Source organism: Dermacentor silvarum, chromosome 1 (assembly GCF_013339745.2).
Source record: "Dermacentor silvarum isolate Dsil-2018 chromosome 1, BIME_Dsil_1.4, whole genome shotgun sequence".
Classification (NCBI taxonomy): Eukaryota; Metazoa; Arthropoda; class Arachnida; order Ixodida; family Ixodidae; genus Dermacentor; species Dermacentor silvarum.
The window spans coordinates 201995052-202011344 of record NC_051154.1 but is presented as its reverse complement, the minus strand read 5'-3'; the positions used below and the strand labels follow the sequence as shown (position 1 = coordinate 202011344).

The window sequence follows — 16293 nt, the reverse complement described above, 5'->3', positions numbered from 1 at the left end:
ATATAACGATTCAAAGGGCCGAATAAACAAGCGCGCGCATTGATTATAATGCGGCTGCAGCGAGCCACTGGAGGGTTCAGTGTGCCGTGCACACCGCGCCGGCCCGAGGAGGGGAGAAAGCGCGCGCGCGGAGGAGAGTGTCGCAACTTTCGAGATCAAGGGGCTTTATGAGGGGCTGGAGCAGCAGGAGCTTGATGTGGGCGAGTTGGTGTGACATACTTGAAGAAAAAAATTGCGCAAAAGAGACGATCACGAAAAGAAGACAGGTACAACAGACAGGCGCTAAGGATTATATACATGAAAATGAATTGCACCACCGTGACGTCATGAACTTCCTATCGCATCAAAAAGGCAATCTCTTTGGGCCGTATTCTGAAACGTTCGCCTAGGCGAAATTTCTTTTTTCGCTTTCAGGCGTGCGCCGATTGGCTGTTTTAGCAAAATTAGATGAGCTGATTGGGTGGTTGAGCCCGACGTCATTCAATTTGCTCAACCAGCCAATCAGCGCGCATGCTGATTTCGCCTAGGCGAAATTTCGCCTAGGCGAACGTTTCAGAATACGGCCCTTTGTTGGCTGACGGGCAGCTAATGCACGTGCTCTCGGCCCTCGCAATGTAAAAAGCTTCTAATATCTCCCTTTCGAGTCTATCTCCGGAACGTGCCAGAAACTTAGTGTCATAAATATTCGGACGGCATTTGTGACGTTTACAATGTTCAGCCAAATGACCTTCCGCATTGTTGGGGGCGCGCGCCGCGGTGCGGCGAAAGAAGCGGCCACGCCCCTTTCCGCAATTGCACCCTCTGCGTTCGAATGGGACGGCCGGAGCTAGCCGGAGTACAGCCGGAGCAACCCAATCCGGGTTGGCCATTAGTGGGGCCGTATTGTCGTATGCTATGAATTGAAAATGAGATCGCCAAGTGAAATTCTTGAGTGAAGAAAATAAAATATGAAGTTACGATGATTAAGAAACATAGCACCACACGCGAGTTTGCGCGCACCGCAAAGGGGATAACATTTAGGAAGCTCGCTTTGTGGTAATTGTAAAGACGCTTCCCGCGCTTTGCGTTACATTGTTGAGTGTAAAGTAAGAATACGCTGTTCATTGTATGTTGATTATTGAAATTACGCGGGGCGTGCGCGACTGTATTTGCTCTGCGACTGACCCGAAAAAACAAAGCAGCAGCACGGAGGGCCCCGCCTTCTTTGCCTACGCAGCCTCTCCGCGGAGCTTTTAGTTGGGGGAGTCACCCTTGTCAGCCCCCCTCTGCTTCCTTGCAACAGCACAAGCTAGTGGTGCAGTCTGGGATGGTAATGGAGGGCGCGTGATTTTGAAGCTTGCAAGATGCTTTCCCAAGAGTCAGGTAAACCGCAATCACTGCGTAACTAAGTGTGTTTGTCATTCATTAGAGCACACTAGCTTCATGGGACGTATTTGCAGATTGAATTCAGGCCATGCTGTCTGCGGATACGTCAATTATGCGCAGCCAAAGAGTGTTATGTTGGTCCGTCCGTGCGTAAATACAAGCCAATTTTTTATGTTGTTTGTTTGTTTGTTGCATCAAGAAAGTGCCGCTGATACAATGTCCAAGTTTATTCCTGATACATTTGATGGTCGTGTTTGGGCAAAGAAAATCATCTTGGACGATTGATATTAATATAAAAGGGCGCGTTTTGTAGTTTCAAATTTCCCTGTCTTGCAGTCTGCAAATGGCGCGTCATTCAAGAATAACTAGCGCTTTGCGTCTTCGTGGCATTCGGCTGCGGCAATACGTATGCTGTAGTTAGTGTGTGAAACTAAGGTGCTTCCGCTGTGTACAAGTTTAAGCATTAGGCAGCGGCTGCAAGTTGCATATTTACATACTTGATGCCCGCTTGGCCATCGCTTTAACCGATCATTTTCCTGCGAAATTGGGCAAGGCTAGGCCGAGGTCATCGCTGGCTTCGCTATTAGGCCTAGGTGTTGTTTTATGCTGAAAACGCAGCGTGCTGCATTTTAAAACTGTTTTTCTTTTTTTGTTAACTTAGGTTAGCTTGAAAATGTTTAATTATGTATTGGACTATTGGGACTATTGGACCGTGAAATCATCGCAGCGAGAACTAAGTTATTACATATTCAGGGCCGTACGACATTGCGTTCCCTTCGGCCGTCGGTACGGAGTGTGGTAGAGATCAATCCGTTTCGATTGCATTTTCTGCCAAGCTTTCTTTCACTGTGCATTCAAAGTTTTGCTTCTTTATGATATTGTAGGGAAATCGACGCCAGCATTGTTATTTGTTAGTTTCACCCAAAGCGTGGCTGTCTCGTTTCGCATTTTCAGCGCGGGATGGGCGCTTGCGTCGCCGCGAACTAGGAAGATGGGTACGATGTTGAGCGCTTTACGAACTTCCTGACATTTTTTATGGTGCAGTTACTGGACATTAAGTACGATTGTGCCTTGCGTCTGGCGGCCCTGATTAAATTTGTGATAGCTTCAACTCGTTGTCTAAATGCTCCTAACCTGCTCTGCTAGTTGCGGTAGCTGGTCGGCTCGTGTGCTTGATGCGCTAGTGAGCCTGCTGTAGGGTTTAATCCTGTCACCGTGCATACAGATTCTGCTCGCACGTGCATGCCGCCTCACCCGTGAGTTCTGACGCATAGATGGCACTGTTTCGTTCGCGGAACACCCTTGCTGGCACGCGCTTATTCCTTCCCTGTGGCTTCCTTGTGCGCGTGATCTGTCTGCGTTCGTCAATTTCGGCAGCAGAACGAGCCTTCGTCATTTTCTGCTAGCTGAAGAATTTATATTCCAAGTGTTCTACTGCTCCCCACACAAGTGAATATACGTATTTTCTTGTCGCAAGCTGTTTTTCTATCGCGTTTGATATAGCGCAGCGTGTCGTTAGCGTGGCCTGGACTTGAAGCTAAATTCTGTTTTCCTTGCATGCAAGCAAATAATAGTTCGAGGAAAAAAAAAAAAATCTTAAGCTATACGCTTTTAATTCTAGTGTCGTATGTTGAAGTTGGATGATGCCAGTGCTGCTTTATAAACATCATTGTGGTGCGCATCTTGACGTTGCGCATTTTGCTGTATTATGATCCTTGCTTACCGTCATGGCCCTGTTATAGCCTTTGCTGACTTGTAAGGTCGCAGACCTCGTCGAGCCCGTAAGCGGTTTTTTTCTGTGGCCTCAGCACAATTGTAGATTATTTGATTCTGAAATAAAGTTCAAAGGAAACATATACAGCAAGCAATGCAACAACGTCTGGTGCCCCAGTCTCGTGGCACGAAATTAGTGCTGAGCAAAAGAGCTTTGTGTTTCTTAAGGTGCTCTCACAATGTTCCTTATTCAAAAAAATAAAAAATAAAAATAAAAATAAAAAATATGCATGGTGAATTTAACTGTAGTAATATGTACAGGAACATTTGAAAGAGCATATTCACAGCTCTGAATGACATTGCTTGTGGATCACAAAAATACCAACCGCTTCCATGAGTTTCTTTATTATTATTATTATTATTATTATTATTATTATTATTATTATTATTATTATTATTATTATTATTGTGAAGTTGATCGATTAAGTAGCACAAATGCAGTCTTTCTGGAAATGTAGTGTGTTACATAGCGCACATTGTTGGAAATGAAATGTCACCCCTCATGATGAGCAGTCAATCAACTCGATTTACTTAAGCATCTAATTAAGGCCATGCTTTGTGCTGTAATTATAGCACACTTTTCAATTTGCCTAATTGTAGTGCCTAATTTTGTGTGTTGTGTGTGTGGAAAGGTACTTAAGTAATGTTTATTAGGCCATTTACATTATGTAGGATTCACCAACGTTTCAATAGTTATATTCATGGGTGCTTGTACTACTTAATTTAATCATTGCTGGTCATATAAAGCATTCAGAAGCGGTAGGTTACATTGTGATTTGCATCTCTGTGTGTTATATTCCTGTGGGAACGGAAACCTGCACAGGAACTATTCAGAACTTAGCCAAAATAATGGTTAAACAAAACAGTGAAAGAAGACAGCAGTGTTCTTTATTGCTGTTGAAGATGCAATGCAACACCACCTTCATTTACCGTTTCCTGTGGTCATGATACCTTAAGGTTTTATGGCAAACCGCTGTGTGCTATGCCTTCACACGAATGTGAAAGGCATTGTTGGTGACCAACCATGACTGACAGTGACAAAGTGCACTGCCATGCACGCTGCACTTTGCCTGAATGATGCATGTGTGGGGATGAAAAGGATAACAAGGCTAAGCAGACAGCTTATATGCCAAGCAGTGTTGCAGAACCCCTTTAAGCTGCAAATAGCATGACTCTCTTTTACTAGTGTATTGTGTAAAAGTCGAGCATTGATTCTGATTATGACCAAACACAATCTTGCAGAAGTAGTTATGATTTTCTTAGCTTATTTTCTTTGCATCTAGAAAAAAAAATACAAATTACAAAAAAACTAGTTGCATGACTGTGTGAGTATGTTTTGCACTTGCCAGCAACTTCACTTGTGCCTTTTCTGGGTGACACTGATCAGAAATTTCTAGTGTGAAGAAAAATTCCAAGATAAAATAAGAGTAAGTGTGTATAGGATTGTGCCTATTTCACAAGCTCTATTATAAAATTGTTGCCAAGTGCTGATATAGAAAGAAAGAGTAAAGGGAGCATAACAAAGGGGGATCTATTTCCACTGTGTCAGTCATTGGGGCTGCCATTTTTTACATTATGATCCTTGCTTTCAGCAGAGAAAGAACAAGAGTCCAGGCCACCTGCTGAGGATAGCAAGATGCCAGCAGCTCCAGGTAGTGCCGACGCTGGCCTTGACAGCGTATTAGCAGATGCAGCCAATCCTGACGTTCCAGCAGTTGAACTCTGTGCAGTCAGCATTGATGTGCCGGACAGTGTTGAGACAGTTGTTGTGAACACTTCAAATGGCACGCCTGGAGCCTCTCTCAGTGATACCACTCTGCCTGATGCTGTTGTAAGTTCTGTGCTGGAAAGTGATTCTGCTGCTGGGACACTTGACGATGCATCAGGCCTTCCAGATGCTGCCGCTGCAGCTGCACTCTCATCTGTTGTTGACAGTGAGCCTGCTGCCATTGAAACTGTGGTCTCTACGGAGGCTTTGCCTGATGTCACGGTGCCATCAACGTCTGGTGTCTCATCTGTATCCACATCATCAAGTGTGTCTGACCGCTGTGATGCGCGCATAGTCCGCTTCAACAACCGTGACCTAGAAAGCCTGCGTAAAATCCAGGATGAGCTGAACACACGCAAATCTGGTGGAGTGCCACGCAGTCCAGGCAGCCCCATTGTGATCAGAGCAGAGCTGACAAGTCCGCACAAAGGGGTGTCAGCACAGGCACCCCAAGTTCTTGTGGTGCAGAAACCTTCACCAGGGTGCTCCCCCAAGAAGGCTGACATCCGGGTCATCCATCCCCCAGGCCTCACTGTGCGCAGGTGGGATGCTCATGACAGCTACACTAGGGTAGACTGATCATTTGCTACACATGATGGGGGTAGTCCTTGTGGTGGGGGTGCTAGCTACTTTAGAGATTTTGCCAGCAGCTCTCTTTATGACATCATGGGTGCTTGCACGGCTTAGGGAAGCTTTGCTGGGTTTATATTTTTGTATTGTGATGAGAGAATCTAAAAAAAATATATCTTTGTTAAATCTGACCCCTTACTAAGTAAGCACTCTCCACCATAGCTTTCCTTCAGTCTGCAAAAACAATTTCAAGTATGTTACACAGATTGTCTGGGAATAGGCTATAGAACAAAAAGAATATGTATTGTCAAAACAACCTCTTTCAATTGCCGCTCCATGGAATTAAAAATGTATGTTCTACACCTAAAATATTCCTTTAATGTTTTGAAAGATGGTTAAAGTTGACCAAAACACCACTAAAGAATGAAAAAATGTGTTGAACATCATTATTAGAATGCCATTTTGCATAAAGTAATGATGGTGATAGCTTTTAAGCTTGTCTTCCAGTTTCCAACAAGCATTCTGCACATTAAATAAATGCACACTTCTTGGTTACGTGAAAGTATGGCTCATAAGTATGGACTTCATTAAAATTGTGCATCTTTATTAATAAAAATGCTCAAAGAAGAATGAACAAGTGCAAGATATAGTGACAAGCAACTGGGAAATTCTGCAGGTGACTTGGTGAGAAGTACAAGTCCATATTGGCTTATAATAACAAGCAAGTCAACCTGCACAGCACTCGCAGTCCGAGTCTTACCCAGTTTGTCACATTGCATGTTGCGTGGCATGCAGGGCATATGTCAGTGTCATGTTTGCAGTGTTCTCTGATTTTAACAATCAGTACTCAGAGAACACAAAGTTATTATACAGTGGATTCCACTTAACCGAATTCGGTAGAAAAAGGAGAATTTTTTTCATTCATCTTAAGTTTTGTTTAAGTGAAGGACATGGAAATCCTAAGATGTCAGTGGCGCACCGACGGCGGGGGGGTTGTAACCCCTCCTTGAGGCCGACTTAACCCCCCCCCCCCCCCCCCTTTTTGTTTAACCTCTTTTCTTTCCTTGTGCATTTGAGTACTCCAACTAAGATGTAAGACGTGCAATCGTCTGCACACTCGCAAAAAGCGAATTTTTTGACAATTTCCCGTGAAGCAGTTGAAATTAGTGCGGTTTAGATGGTATTGGGCAAACTGTCAACCCCCCCCCCCCCTGGCAGAGATCCTGGGTGCACTACTGTAAGATGTTACTTTGTTTCAAAATATCTGCGAGCTGTTATCATACTTGGAGTTATAAACTGGAGTTTGAATTGTGCTGTGATTTGATTTTTCACAGCTTTGTTTGTACAAAATGTGCATGCTTGCACAAACATTTTCACAAGAATTCTGTGAAGCCATCGTGTTTGAAGTAATGCTGCGGAATCTTAGCTCTACCTCCACTGTAACATGCACATGATCATCGCTCTTCACGTCATCATCGCTAGACTTTTGGCATTCCTTACAATTTCACTTCACCTTTCTCTGGTGCAGTTGACAACTTTTATTACGACTATTGTTGTAGCGAGTATGTGGCATTGTGCAGTCACTTTATACTTTCAGAGCCTCCTGTATATTGCGTGCCTACCGGATCATCCGCAAACCAATGGGAAGCAGCTGTTGGAACTAAGGTGGTGGCACCACTTGCGTAGTGTTGTCTCGAGTGCACGTTTTTCGTTTTTGGTGCTCACTGCTGACAGAAAAAAAAAAACATGGGCACCAATGAAAGTGTGGTAGTGATGAGTGAAGTATGAATTTTTTGGTTATAGTTTGGTTTTCAAAACGAAATCGTCTGCTACCACCTCACGTGAACACTATTGTTTCTAGAACACAGGCAACTTTGCCCTCCACCGCCAGTGGTGCGTGATAGGGTGATAAGGTTTGTTGTTACCTTGCCTGAAATATCATGACTCACCCTACACAAGTGGTGTCTCCATAGATGACAGCAGTTGGTCTGGCAGGTACAGTATAGGAGGCTACAGTATTGGTTGATCAATGAACACCAGCTAATAAGCTGAAAAACTTGAACGCCATGGAATAGTTGATGTCACCACAAGGCACAATTAATTGCCCTCGTAGATAAGATTGCCCTGTAATACCATACAGTGCAGTATTGCAGTTTATTCATATGCTTGTAAGTGGTTATACTGGCATGTTCTATATTTCATCAATGCACTAGCTTGACATCTCTGGTCACGAAATTGTGCAAGGTGCTCATGTTGCAGCCCTTGATAGTAGCACACATAAACCAGAAATAAAACTGTCTATAACAGCTGGTGAGAGCCGTGGTGATTTTGGTCCTAGTTTGCTTAACAAAGTTGAAGAAAAGAAGGGTTCTGCCAAATTACGTTACAATTTGCCAATGGTCTGCCAATTTGTCAATACCATTTTTCTCACAGTTCTGCTAAAGTGAGTTTCGTTTATCCAGCGACCACTGTATATCTGCATGTTTGTATGTGCACAATCATAATTCGCATTATGAAGGCCAGTGTGGACCTTTAGCCAACTAGATTGATTCTCTCTTATACATATTGCAATGCTTTCCTCCCATTAGACTCTCCAGCATTCTGCTCATGTAAGTAGTGTGGTGTATCCACAGTCTGATTTTATTCAGCAAGCACAGATGTATCTAATCTGTGTTTTGGGAAAGGAAAAGTGGGTTCCTTGGTCATAGGCCACTGGAATTGGTTTCTTTACTAGCATCACTGCTCTGCATGAATGTCCTCTTAATAGGTTATACGTGAAGACTGATATGGAAATAAGAAAAAGCTGTGTGTTGTCTTATTGCTAGTGCATCTTGTTTTATGAATATTTTGCATTGATTTTACATTTGTTAAATAGGTTTGTCTTGAGTGGCATACTCGTGGCATCCATCAATAATCTTGGGAGAAGACATGAAAAGTAGAAGGATTACCCTGATGCTACATTCAGTGCAGCTGTTGTACATATTACCTTACATGCATTTCAGTTTGTCCTGTCCTCTTTATTTACCTGGAATATGGTTGACACAGCATAGAGACCTGATTTAAAACCTGTTGTGCGGCACATTGGCCCTTATAAAATTAGTTGGGGTGGTGTAATGTCCCAAAACTGCTGTATAAACTCGTGTAAGGGCTGCACCCATCTAAGCACCACACCCCCAAATTGGCAGCCCAAAATTTTGAGAAAAAAAAAATTTCCAACGGAGAAGCAGTCGCGTTCGGTGCCATGATGCCATGGGGCCGTATTCGGAAACATTCCACTTCGGCAATATTTGTTTTTTGCTTTCAGGCATGCGCTGATTGGCTGGTTGAGCAAAATTGAATGACGTCGGGCTCAACTAGCCAATCAGCTCATCCAATTTTGCTAAAACAGCCAATCATCGCGCGCCTGAAAGCGAAAAAGAAATATCGCCGAAGTGAATCGCCATCTAGTAGTGGCATATGGTATCTACAGCCATCTAGTAGCATCTGTGAGGGCCGCACCTTGTCAAAATTGCAGAAAAAGAAGTGTGGCCCTTACACGAGTCTATACATTACACAGTGGATTATGAGGACACTACACATAGGCCCTCATGGGAGCACTTATTTATGGTGCTGATGCATGCCCGGTGACCCGTTGTGGTGGTGTAGTGGCTTCGGCGTTGCACTGCTAAGCCCAAGGGCGTGGGATGAAATCTCGACCACAGTGGCCACACTTGATGGGGGCGAAATGCAAAAATGCCCATGTACCATGCATAGGGGGCATGCTAAAAGAACCCCAGGTGGTCAAAAGAAATCCACCACTATGGCTTGCCTTGTAATCATATTGTGGTTTTGGCACGTAGAACTCCAGAATTTAATCTTTATAACACATGCCCAGGGCTTATGATTGGCCTTTCCACTGTGATGGCATGGGTACTTTCAAAATCTTTATTGTGTGCTTGTGCAGTTCAGTTTTATTCTGTTGTACAAGGGTAGGCAAGTGCACCGTAGGAAACATACTGTCAAGTAGAGTTGGTGCCTTTGCCTCGGAGAGTAAACAGTCTAACACAACAGGGTAGTGAAATTTCACTTCCTTCGCATCTGCTTGGTGCATTATTTGAAACTTATATGAATTCTGCACCTGCCCATCAGCCAAAAGAAATTATGGAAATGTTGCTTGCTCTTGTTGTTCACTTATCTTCTTGGGCTCCTGAAAGTGTAAAGAAATGTTATCATGCACATCTGACTTTTGTGTGTGTGGCCCTAATCGCTTATGAATTGTCGTTATGGCTCTGCAGCATTGATCTGTGCGGCGCATCTTGTGGCCTGCTTCTCTGACCCGCTGTCGCCGCAGATTGAGCTAGAGTGGGGTTGTCACAGATGCAGTTAGCCAGTAAGCCAAGCACATTACATCGCATCCATGGTAGATGTCCACACTGCAAAGTCCACCCAACACTACGAACACCCAGTCTCAAGTGACACGACGAGCAAAGGCACCTGTGCCAAAGGCGAATACAGAGAATGTGGACACTGCTACTTAGTCTCTGGAAAAAGAAAGTTTCTCGTGACATGCTGGAAAGGGAGGAATGCCCCTTCAAGCTATGTTGTATACTCTCGTGGTGACTAAAGAGGGTCTAGTACAAGAGCATAGGGCAATTTCCATCAGTGTTTCTGTCCGTGAGTGTGGTCTGATGCAGTAAGGTCGTGCACGAGCTCTAGGCACAGCTCTTTATCTTAAGGCTCTGTTATACTCCGACGTTCTCGGCGCGCGGGCGGGCGGCGGTTGCGGTTGGATACGTCACGTCGGCGACACCACGCCAGGCACAAGTCCGGCTCTCTACAGTGCAACCACTTCCAACGCGGCGCAGCGGCCGCAGCTGGAGAAGCGCATGCGCAGTTAATTCACAAAACGTCGGGCCATCTCTCGTGAACCCGCGAAACAATTCCATTCGCCACTCGGACCTGTGCCTGTGGAGTGTCTCCCTCGTTTCATGCGGATACAGTGCCTAGATTATATATTCTAGGCACTGTAGTGCGGATTTCGCCCGCGTTTTCGTTTGAAGCGGCCATTTTGTACTGGCGGTGAGTAGCTACAGCGACGAGAGAGGGTGCTCGGTGCTGACGTGTTCGGCGCGGTCGGCGCGAAATGCAGGCGGCTCTATTCGGAGCCGGACGACGTCCAAGCGCGTCAGAAGCCGCCGGTCACGTCGGCGGTCGGGAGCCGTCGGACTGTAGAGGGTGGTGCTTCAGCCAACGTAACGTCGCCGTGCCGCGCGCGCGCGCGCCAGCACGCTACGTCGGAGTATATTTGCCCCTTTAGTGTTCAGAAATGATCAACGCAAGGTGCATTCTTCCTGTCGGTGGAAGGCATCATAGACAAGGTCAAGTCTGAGTGCACATGACGTGCAGTCTCCTCATACCAGCAACTGCATGTTGCCTGCTCCTCAACCACATTCATTGTGAACCATAGAAGGATAGCTTGGGATTGAAGTTCATTCAACTTCAATGTAGTTGGCATTGTGCATTTATAAAGAAGGTGGTGTGTGCTGGCTGTATTGTGGGGCAGGCCAGAGAGCACAAGCATATGGCTCTAAGTCCATTCGCATAGAATGGTAAGACACGCACCAATAGACATTGAGTATCTGTAGTAAGTACTGGCCATGAAAGTAACTAATTTTGTGTGCAAAGATGTCATGGACAGATATCCTGTTCGTGCTGCTGTTGAGGGTGATTGTCGATTGCTTGTCACTGTTGTTAGCTAAAATAAAGTAAATATACAGTCTGAGCGTGTGGTGCCTCGGACCCAAGGCTCTGCTGCAGTAAGTGGCTGCGGTTAGTTGGAACAATGTCAGCAACGCAAAAATACCGGGAGGAAGCGTGCCTGACGGGTGTGTGTACGCTGACACTAGTGCAATGTTTTCTCCTCTTCATTGTTCCTTGCTCTATGCTCAATTAGCAGAATAAAACAAAAACAAAAGTAAGAAGTCTTGGACTGGAACAGCCACAGAAAGCTTGCGTAGTATGGTTTTGCGGGAGGAGTGAACTTGTGCACTTTTGACTTATCTTAGAGGTAGAGGAGCAGAAGTAAATAGGTTTTCTTTTCTCTCTCTCTCTCTCTCTTTTTGCATGTCTATCATATGACATTTTATTCTCTTCTGGCTGTAGCAAGGAAACATATATTGTAGAAAGCCACCCCAGACCCACGGTGTACATGCTACAGAATATGATGATAGCTGGCCCATCAACGGATGATGAAGGGGTGACAGTGATTACAGCCAACATAGGCAGTATCACAATGATGGCATGGCAAACAATGATAATCACGGCCAACAAAGGCACGGTAATGGTGATGGCATGGCAGCAACGACAACACATCAGTGTAGCCCACTACTACAGCAAATGTGTTGCGATTGTGCCATCTCTTGCAGCGCGCTGCAGAAACTGTGATGTTAAGCTACAGTGGAAGGATAGACATGTGTGGCGCTGATCGCTGCAGTGTTTGCTTTGCATGGAACTTGGTGCACTGGCATCAGATTTTATGATTGCTTTGCTAAGGGCTTGTTGACATGCAAACAGCAGTAATTATGGCATGCATTGCTCTATTCACTTCACTGGTTCATGCTGCGAGCATTTAAGTTTAGTATGTGAGCACGTTCTCCTAAAGCACAACAGTTTTTCTTTTTAAGAATATTATGTCTTCTTTTTGTGTGGAAAAAAATTTAGATCTTGTTTGCAAATTGGCACCCAACTGCACACAGGTTGTTACAGTAATTCATTCAGCTTTTATTATTACACTGCTGGTACAATTGATGCTTTTCAGAGCTAGCAGAAGTGTAAGGCGATGTGGACGACACAGCAGCATGGTGCTCCTTATCTATGTCTTGTCGATAAATACCCATAATTTGTCTTGGAGACTTATTCAAAAGTTGCTCCTGCCTTTCAGATTTCTTGCCTGCAGCAGGATCTCCAGCAGTTCTGGCAGTTGGGATGCTTCCATTTAGGAGAACTTTCGTACTCATTGCTATTTTTGCATGCATGCTTTCATTGGAATTTGCTCTAGAGAAATATTCTGGTGAAATATGTGTAGTATTCAGGAAAGAATAACTAGAGGTGTACATGCTTTGAGACTGGTTGCTGGAACTTCCAAGTGATGCCAGACAGACATCTATATTGCTTGTGAAGTTTTACATTCAAGGAAGAATATCAAATGGTTCAAATCGTAATATTGTTGTTTTTTTCCATGTGAAAATGCAACAGTGCATAGTTTCAGGTGTACGTGCACAAGAAAACACTGAACACTCGCATGTTACCCACCACGGTAGCCCAGTGGCTATGGTGTTGCAGTGGCTGCATTTTGATGGCGGCGAAATGCAAAAACATGGCCACATTTTGATGGAATCAAAATGCAAGAATGCTCGTGTACTTATGTTTAGGTGCACATTAAACAACCGCAGATGCTCAACATTAATGCAGATAATGTGCCTCATAATTACATCGTGGTTTTGGCACTTCAAATGCCCGAATTTAATTTATTTTAACACTCGTGTGTTGCTCTGTGGGGACTTAACCAGGTTAGGGGGGTTGGAAATATCCATCAGTGTTAATTTTGTTATTCTAATATCTGTGTATCCGGGGACAAAGATGCATAGGTTGAGCATGAATTTTTGAAGGAACACTGAAGGTTTCTAAGCTCGAGACTTCTTGTCCTATCAACTAAGAGACAAGGCCCAGTTTAAAAGTTTGGTGTGCTCATTACTAGCATTTATCCAGTAGTTTGTTTTTTCCCTCCCTGTCTGTTAAGCACATTTGTATGTTTGGCAACCCTCTTTTTTTCTCCAGAAGAACGTGCATGCTTTTTTCAAAAATTATTTTTATGAAATGTTTGTTTCTTTCTTCTCTGTAATAACTGGCATATGTTGCTTTACTCAAAAGGAAATGTTTAACGGGAGAGCGGTCCACATTCTGTGTAAGAGTTCTGTTGCCTAGTGCAAGCACATTGAGTGGTGACTGCTTGTGACGTAATTTCTGACAAGAGTACTCTACATGCAAATTTTATCACATCTATGTAGAATGCGGTTGAAAAAAAAAAGTAAAGGCATACTTTGCTTTCGTACAGAACATAATGAAATGTATGAACAGAAATATTAGTGCTTTTGTGCAGCTACAAACTGTAGACATGCATAACCTTGAGTATTGCAAAAACTTATTTGCACAAACGACACCTAGCTTGTCTGGCATCACTTGACACTTCCAGCAACTGGTCCTGTGGTGTGTACTGAGGCGGTATTCTGGAGCGATCAGTCTCGTGACATTTCATGTTAGTTGCACAGGGCATAGCAACCTATAAGGCGGACAGCATTTCTGCTGCATTGCCAAGCTTACTATCTTTGCACAATGCCAAAACCATTTATCGGCTATATACATTTATGTATCTGGTGCAGAGACGCGAAATCTCGTTACAGTGATCTGTGAAAGTGATCGCTTGAGAATACCTTCCCTCTCCAGTTAATCATTACTGAATATTTTAAGTATTTCACTGCATGTTTTGTGTATGGCAAAGTCAACTGAAAGCATGCCTGCAAAAATAACAATAAATTTGATGAAAGTGCTCCTAATTAGTACCATCCCAACTGACAAAACTGCTGGCACTCTTCTTGCAGAAAGAAATGGGAAGTAAATGCACTAGATTTAGCACAAAAATGGTTGAGTTTTTGTGCTGGATTGCTGGATTGGTTTTGTGCTGGAGCTGGATTGGTGCCAGATACAAGCAGGCTTGTATCTAAAATTTCATGTGATATGTTGGTATGTGTGCATAATGCATATTCATTCCTTAGGCTAATGGTTCAACTAGTGTGTTTCTTTTACTAATTCAAAATGCTAGCAATACAATTTAAAACAGATGGTAATTACTGCTGTTTCCTGACAACAATCTGAAATGTGTTTATCCCACATATCTCGTGTGCCTCACAAGTGTTGTAATTAACAGTGGGTAAACAAAAGAAGCCTTAGGCCGGAGCCAAAATTTGGACTATAGAACTTGTCTTCGTCAGGCCTTGATGAAGGCAAATCCCATAGTCGAAAGATTGGCTCCAGCCTAAAGCCACCCAGGGCCGGTATTTTGTAGTGATACCTTTTTCGATGCTAATGCCTTTCGCACTTTTCGCAGTCGTGAGTGTTGGCGTTCGACACTCCGCTTGGGGCAGAGAGTCGCTTGACCACTCACAAACGTGAAAAGCGCCGAAAGGAATTAGCATCAGAAAAATGCATCGCTACAAAATACCAGCCCTGGTTCATCCACTTTTGATCACTTGGTCTCCGTCATCCTGTGAACCCTTTGTCTTGTTTGGATCACAAGTTTTGTGCTTCTTGAAATGTGTTCACTGTTAGCATGTGCCATTTAATGTTACAAGTGCACATTATGGTGTTTCTATAGAGTTCTACTTTCATCACATCATTTTGGGGTTCCTGTAGCCTGTATTGTTTGATGTTTTAACACACACACTAGGTGCCTTTTTATTCCCCTGCAAACGGAGTCGAGGGGTTTTCTAGTAACAAAGTTGTGTGTTCTAGCTTGGTCTGTATCGTCTGCTGCTGAGCATGGACGTCGCAGGTTTGATTCCTAACCACGGCAGTTGCATTCTGATAAGAGCAGAATGCAAAAATGCTCACGTGCTTAGATTTAGGTGCACATTAAACACAAGTGGCCACAGAACTCTGGAGCTCCCACTACCACATCGCTCGTAGCCCATATTGCAGATATGGGATATTAAAGATGAATAATATTCCATATTGCAGATATGGGATATTAAAGATGAATAATCAGAAGAGTCTCTCAAAAGCTATCAAGTGTTTCCTACAGTCTTAATCCGTTCAATTATTAATACTGCAGTGGCTCAGTGGGTATGGCATGCTGCTTCTGAGCATGAGGTTGTGGATTCGATTCCTGGTGGCAGTGGATGCATTCCAGTGGAAGTGTGAGACAAAAATGTGCGTGTACCATGCTTTGGGTGCATGTTAACCCCAGGCGGTCAATATTTATCCAGAGCGCTCTACTACGGCATTTCTCGTAGCTAACTGTGCAGTTTCAGGATGTTAAACCCCACAATTTAACCTGTTAAGTGATGCTGCTAGTCCTATAAACATGTCTTGCGGTGTTTGGCTTGGTGACCACCATGTGTTTGCTTTCGAGCCACTCTTGAACAGTACCCGCAGAGTGCCCCCTTATCCCTGCAGGCAGCTACAGATGAGTGTGCCAGCAGCCTCAGGTGGAGGCACCACCTCTGCGGGCCTGACCAAGGTGATCCTGCAGCCAGCAGGGCAGCTTATGAGTGGTGCCACCTTCCAGTTTGTGGGTGCCATGGCAGGCGCTGGCGGCCAAGCAGCCCAGCCCACTCTGGTGCTTTCCAGTCCTACTCGTGCGACTCCTGTTCGTACAGCCACGGGGCAGCAACTGGTGCGTGTGGCTGCTCCAGGCACCACTTCTGTCTCAGCACCTAAGGTAACACTGGCCTTGTTCACCAGATGTAGGGGATGGCCCACCTTGTCTTCTCACTGTAATTTTGCACTCTTCTGCATTTCAAACACTGCAACAATCGACCATATATTTGCGTATTGCACTGCAATGCTTGTGTTGGCTGATGTGCAGTTCAGATCATGACTTGCAGTCACTACGATGTACACCCGTGCGCAAAAGTATACGTACCAGGGGTTGCACGATAAAGCCGATTTTTTCCTCTGCCTGTGAATGCAACTTGAAATTGAAGATTGCAGTAAAAACTTGGCATTGTGAACTTTTCAGTGTACCCATTAATTCCAGTTTATGCTTGGTAATTATGAAGAAA

General features: G+C 44.3%; 1 protein-coding gene across 7 annotated transcripts in view; it reads left to right on the top strand.

Annotated features, from left to right (window-relative positions):
• The first annotated feature begins 1222 nt into the window (after positions 1-1222).
• Positions 1223-16293, top strand: part of LOC119436645 (protein lin-54 homolog) — a 101290-nt gene continuing 86219 nt past the window's right edge. Inside the window, exons 1-4 of one of the 7 annotated variants that reach the window (XM_049659445.1) lie at positions 1223-1362; positions 4734-5448; positions 8065-8085; positions 15686-15950. In XM_049659445.1, the coding sequence (XP_049515402.1) occupies positions 1344-1362; positions 4734-5448; positions 8065-8085; positions 15686-15950 (1020 nt within the window). In that variant the 5' untranslated portion in view covers positions 1223-1343. The other 6 variants (XM_049659444.1, XM_049659446.1, XM_049659449.1 and 3 more) reach the window with 6 other exon arrangements.